Here is a 6,431-nt window from a genome sequence, read left to right on the forward strand (position 1 = left end):
GGTAACCACAGTATTAGGTGTGTCTTAGCTTTTGCATATTATGCTTCTACCTGCTGCTGCTTCTGTTTTCATAAGGAGCCAACAGTACTTGGTAATTTGGTAAAATGAAGCCTTGCTGTAGAACAGCATTTTTGACCAAAAATGTGTTTGGTTTTGTTCTTTGTTGTTGCTGTGTCGTCTTATTCACGGCCACCACCACCAATGAAACCAATACTGTGTAGATGGCACCTGATTTCTCTTGTTTATTTTTTTTTGAGTTGGGGAAAATCATACCGGGTGTCTGCTGTCCAATTTCAGCATAATAATATGTAGAAAATCTACCTCTTTGGGTTAGCACTCTTGAACCTCTTCCAGAAAGATTTATAGGGAATCTGCAAACCTCTTCAGCAGATCTTGATAAGTTTTGAAGGTTGTCTGGGTGAGAGAATATAAGGGAATCATCACCTTCTCTGGAGATGACAATGCATCATTAATATTACCTGCAAGGTGTACTGTTTTATGGTGATTTCCTGAGTGATGTGAACTTCAGAGATTCCCATAGGGTTGATATCATGGGATGATAGAAGAGTAGAGACCTGAAGATGCAAAGAATTGTGTTTCCTTTTGTGCATCTAAATGGCTGTTTTCTAGCTGTCTGTGTGGTCATTTTTTACCTGTCCTGGTAAATGTGGACATGTAGATCAAGCATGTGTAGGAGGTCTGGGTAGGTACATAGCCACATGTATGCATACTGGAGTGTAAATTCCAGGAAAATGAGGGGGTGGAGGTAGAGAAGCCTGTGTTTTAGTCCCATGACTAGTTTAAACACTTGCATAAGAAGTTGGAGACTCAAGTAATAGTTTCAACTCCAAAGGGTTTGAATGCCCATCTTTGTAACTTCTGTGTCCAGTGTGCTGACCACCACACCGCAAGTCAGACATTATCCAGACTCCTCTCTGGTGCTCCCTTTGCATCTGAACTTAATATTTAATGGTCATTGCATAAAATGAATGAAAGCAGTGCATCAGAGAAGTTTCTTCCTTAATCACAAGAAAAACTCAGGGTGAAATGCTCCATTATCTTCCTGGTAGGCTGAAAGGAGAATGTCTTGCATTTGAGAGCTTGTCTAACTTTCTCCCAACTATACAGTTCAAGATATTACCCTAAGAAATCCTTATTTCTCCTATTCTTTGTATATCATTTAAGAAATTGAGATCATATTTTCAGGATTTTAAAACATTTTAATTTTTTTTTTATAAAAGAACAGTGCATCATTTATTACCATGTGTTACTGCTGTAATATTTTGACAGGACATTTAAAGTATTTTCTTCCTTGCACCATTTTCATCTCTCACTGCTGCTTCTGAAAATTAAAATTTCAGGGTCTCTCTGTCTCTCAGAAAGAATAGACTCTGTGTTTTAAAATTCTTTTTATAAATCTTAACATTGTCAACAATTAAAAGGAGCAAATGTAATCTCTCTGAATTATGTATTATTTCTTTTATTCAAACTGTGCCTTTATAAACACTTTAAAACAAATAGGAACAAGAAAAGGTGACCCAACATTTGTATACAACAGGTATTCAGCCAAATATGGGAATGTTAAGGAAAGTGCTAATTTTAGGCTGTTTAAGAATGAGACATATTAGCTGTACTCTGCTGATAAAAAGGAATGTGCCTGTCTAATATTCAGAAGAGGAATGTTTTCAGTATCTCTTTTTAATGTATTTATTTTTAATCACCCAAACTCTAAAGAAGGAACTTTGTTAATGGCCAGCAGTTGCTGACAGGGAACGGCACTATTTTAGAAAAGAGAAGAGTGTTCTCTCCAATGGACTGGATTTTTAAAAATTACTATAATATTGACTGTTCTTGACATGTCCCTAATTAAGAAAGAAGAAAGTCCCACTGATGAGAGAGGTGATCATTAAACTTATTGTGAAATCCAAAATTGGAACCAAGCAACTTTTCCCCAGACAGATTATAAGAATAGAACAAATCTTCTTCCTATACTGTATGCCACTTTTAAGTGACAAATTGCAGTTTGACTTTATCTTCTTAAACTGGTTAGTGATTTTGGACATTCAGGCTTTCATCTGTCCTTACTGTAATAACTGAAATCTAACAGTTACTTGACTAACCTGTTGATAATCTAGGCTAGATGCAATATTCCCAGTCCCTTCTTTCCTCTTGTTGATGAACTGAATCTTAATAATGGTTTCTTATGGATATCCAAGGGAGAGAGTCCAGGTTCACTTTTCTGTTGAAAGATGCTAAAATGGCTGAACAGATAGATGACTCTTAAAGCCTATTCCACATTCCTGAGAATAATGGGCAACTGGCCCAGATGTCATGTAATATCATTACACTGGTTGGACTTCTTGTGTCCAGAGAAACCCTAGACGGGGAAACATTCTAAGAAAGCTTAATACAACATCACATGTCAGTGAGAGAGTGGCAGTACAGAGTAAGATTTCAAACAGAGTACACATGCACACGGTATCTCAAGCAGCTGGGGGGTTACAGAATAAAAATCCACACACGAAGTAACCTAAGATACAGGGTTGATATCACAAACATGTTGAATACACCAGAGAGGAGATAGAACATTCAGATGTAGTTAAATATCCCCACTAAGTTCATCTGATGAACCATGTTGTTTATTCAGGGTCCTTGATAACTTCTAGCCAAGATAATCTGAGAAGGAATTGTTCAGAATTCGCTCAGTGTCATAAAGTCCCTTCTACACATGATCAATAAAATGTCATCAGGTGGATGGAAGAGCTGAAAAAAGTGTCAACATTGATGAAGACCTTTCTGAAACACCGGAAGTTGCTAGGACCAGCAGTGACTCTGGTGACTTAGATGATCCCAAACTGGGCCAGCTCATGCAGTTCCAGATGACTGAAAGCCTCCCATGGACAGATCACTGTGATATCTGCAAGGGAGGAGGAGAAAAACAGGGCAAGATCATTACACCTCACACGTATTGCTGTTCGTAGGGCTGGGCAGCCTAATTTACTTCATACTTCTTGAGGTAGGAGCAAGGAAAATGGGCTTCCACTTAAAGACTTGGCAGACAAGGGAGTTCTTCCAGTCATATATGTCATCTCCTACAACACTGAACAAGATCAGTGTTCTTGCATGGTATTATGGCTGTATCAAAACCCACCAATTGTCCTTATGATCTGGTATCTCATGTTCAATAATTAATAACTAGATGCAGAGGCAGATGCAGGTGGGGGGATGCAATGGTGCAGTCACCTCCCAATCTGATTCTTGATTCTTGCTCTACCCAAACTTTAAAAACCAATTCCCTGGGCCTGGAAGGGGCAGAGGCCTTTCTATCTAGGCAGCAGTGAGAGAGTCAATTGACTTCATGGATCATTATCATCTTCCTGATTCCAGCTAATCTCCTTCCACTCCAAACATGCTAATGCCCCTCTCCTTTGTAAGGGTCTTAATTTTCCACTGGTTAAACTATCTTTACTTCAGCAGTTGTACTGTCTATTTACCAGTAATGTCTCTCTCCTATTTCACAGCTGTGCAGACTTTTAACTCTAGCTAAAAACCTTAACTAAGGTGCAGTAATATTAACTAGGGCTGTGCAAAGCTTCAGTCCATGATTCGATTTGGTGGAGATTCATCCCAATTTCGGTGGCCAGATCTTCAAATCAGAGAACATTTAATCTTTCCAAATTGAATTGGAACCCTCCAAATCAATTCAGAGATTTGGACATAGACACAGCTTTGAATGTTTTTTCTACATACCTCTAGGGAGCAAGAGCTCATGAATGCTGCAATGCTGGGGCACATGGACTGTCTCACAGAAACATGGGGAGCTCCACAGCGTGCTTGGCAGCAGACCTGGAAGTGGACCAGAAGCACTTCTGGTCCACTTCCAGGTCCGCTGGGGAATGCACTGTGGGGCCCCCCCGCACCTCCCCGGCTTGGCGACTGGTGCCTCCTGGGTCTGGGGGGGCACCTGGGGTCCCCCTGTGGCTAACTGCCAAGCTGAGGAGGCACGGGGGTGCCCCCCAGCGTGCTACCTGGCAGACCCAGAAGTGGACTGGGAGCACTTCCGGTCCACTTCCAGGTTTACCGCCGAGCATGTGGAGGGCACCCCCGTACTCCTGTGGGATGCTCCATGGGCCCCAGCATTGCAGCAATCATGAGCCATGGCTGCTGTCTCGAGGTATATAGAAAAAACTTTTAAACCTGTGTCCATGTCCGAATCACTGGTTCTCCGAATCAGCATCGAATCTTCAGATTCGGATTCGGCCGAATCTAATTGGGAACAGTGATTTGAACCGAATCCGAATCGAATAGGGCCCACTTCGCACACCCCTAATATTGGCTCAGGTGTACAACTGACTGACACCAAACTATTGGAGACACTGTCAAAATGCTATATCTGAAGAAGAGAAGTATATTTAGCTATGACTACAGGACTAATGACCCAATATTATTGGACTATTTTGACTATTTTTGTCTGCTTTATTTTTTTTTAATTTAACATATTCTCTAGCAAATTAGTGCACATTCCAATAATTAAATCTTACATTTGTTTTTGCTTTGCTCTTAAACTGAATAATCTAGTGCCCCCAGCATATTAGTAAAGCTTCTAGTTTAACTGGAGAAAAATGTGTTATGTTGCATGTGATGATGTACCACATCATCTGCACCCCTCCTTTTTAAAATCTTAGAACCACCTATGACTAGATCCATGTAAATGACTCCAAGAAAATGTTTCTAATTATTCAATTTACTTTTCATTCCTTTTCTTTTGTTTTCAAATTGTCCACGGCCAGAGCTGTTTTGACCAATTGCAGGGTAACATATAATGCGTTTCTGATTCCCAACTGGATGAATGTAACTCCTAGAATTTGAGATTCTGGTGGGAATATTAACAAGTAACAATTTGAAATGCACTTTCTGTGACTTCCCTTCATTATTGGCGTAGATTTTTTCTGTGAATATCCCTGCTGGGGAATTCATTTGCAAGAGTATTTACAGAAAGCAAATGCAGAATGAGCACATTCACATCTGAGTGAAAACATTAAAAAAATTCAGATAAATGTAGTGATTTTTTTCATAATATTTTCCTAGTTCCATAGTTCATTACATAGTTGATTACGATGAAAGAAAATTGCACCTGGCCAGTACCATAGCATGAAGGCAAAGAAAGAAGATTAACACCAGATTGTAACAGATACTCCCTATAAATAATGAATCATGACTGATTGTTCTTGTAACAAGAATAGTAAAAGAACAATATTCCATATGCCTACCTGTTCCAAGTCCCTCCATGCCTGGAATATCATCCCCAAACCTATGGAAAAGGACAACACAAGTAAGGTGGAGCTTGAATAGAACCTGAAGAGAAAGCTAGCCTCTCACAAGGATTTTCCAAATGATGGGAGACAGAGGCCTAGAAAAAGGGGAGCTGCTCAGTAAGGTTTTTCTTTTGCCTCTGTAATGTTAGAGCACAAGATCAGCACCAGAGATGAAAGAATAGCTCTCATGAGTTCTTCACTGTAGAAGGAAAGGGAAGATTGTGCAGGACTTCCCTGGGAATAACATGGTATAGCAGGTTTGTTTCCAAGTTTTTCCTACTGAGTTCTATGGAAAACTTGGTGCACAGTTACTGGATTCATAAGAAAGAAGTTTCAGTACCGGCATGATTTTCTCTCCTTGAGACTAGATCCTGCTTTCTCAGTGTTTCTGTGTAGTCAGGATGCATAAATGAAAAAGTGTATCAAATCAATTAGAAGTACACCACATGTCCTGTGACTAGCATTTGTGAAGGGCTGCACTGCTCTCATTCAGCTCCTTAATGCACTTACCCTTTTACTCCTTTCTTAGGAGGCTTGCTCTTGAACTGTCTTGTCTGTCTTTGCTTGAACTTGGGAGGCCCCTTGCGTGGTGTGGTGGGACCAGATGATGCTGGTATTTCTCCTGGAATTAGGGTGGTCTTTTCACTCATTTTGGGGTTGCTGTGTGCAAGCACAGTTCTCTTTCACAGCTTTCTGCCTGTAAGACAAACACAGAAAATGAACGAAGGGAGCACACCAAATGTATAACTCCTAGTTACCATCAGCTAGTGAAGGGACCAAAGAAAAATCATAGCTCTAGCTAGGGCCTGGAAATCAAATAGAAGGCTGCAGCAGGACTGGAATATCCGCAGTCATACTCGCTAGGATTAGAATGGAAAGTCTTTGTGTTCAAAACCATGTACAAAGCAGCTGGGGACAGAAACATTTATATTCATAACATGATGCACAATGACCTGCTGGGAGACAGACGGTTACATCATTGGCCCAAGCCTATATTATTGGCTAGCGCTGGGGTCAGATTGCTAGGTCAGAGGTCCCAACTGTCAGTTGTGACAGAGTAGGAAAACTAATACCAATAGAGCTAGACAACGGGTTTTCTCCTATATGACATTTTTT

General features: G+C 40.4%; 1 protein-coding gene across 3 annotated transcripts in view; it reads right to left on the reverse strand.

Annotated features, from left to right (window-relative positions):
* Positions 1 to 1,454: 1,454 nt before the first annotated feature.
* The window catches only part of PDE6H (phosphodiesterase 6H), a 47,300-nt gene continuing 42,323 nt past the window's right edge, over positions 1,455 to 6,431 (reverse strand). For all 3 annotated transcript variants that reach the window (XM_019545178.1, XM_019545176.1, XM_019545177.1), the window contains exons 2-4: positions 5,826 to 6,012; positions 5,271 to 5,311; positions 1,455 to 2,917 (exon numbers count right to left, since the gene is read on the reverse strand). In XM_019545178.1, the coding sequence (XP_019400723.1) occupies positions 2,841 to 2,917; positions 5,271 to 5,311; positions 5,826 to 5,965 (258 nt within the window). In that variant the 5' untranslated portion in view covers positions 5,966 to 6,012 and the 3' untranslated portion in view covers positions 1,455 to 2,840. The remainder of the gene's footprint in view (positions 2,918 to 5,270; positions 5,312 to 5,825; positions 6,013 to 6,431) is intronic.

Source organism: Crocodylus porosus, unplaced genomic scaffold (assembly GCF_001723895.1).
Source record: "Crocodylus porosus isolate Cpor-Errol unplaced genomic scaffold, CroPor_comp1, whole genome shotgun sequence".
Classification (NCBI taxonomy): Eukaryota; Metazoa; Chordata; order Crocodylia; family Crocodylidae; genus Crocodylus; species Crocodylus porosus.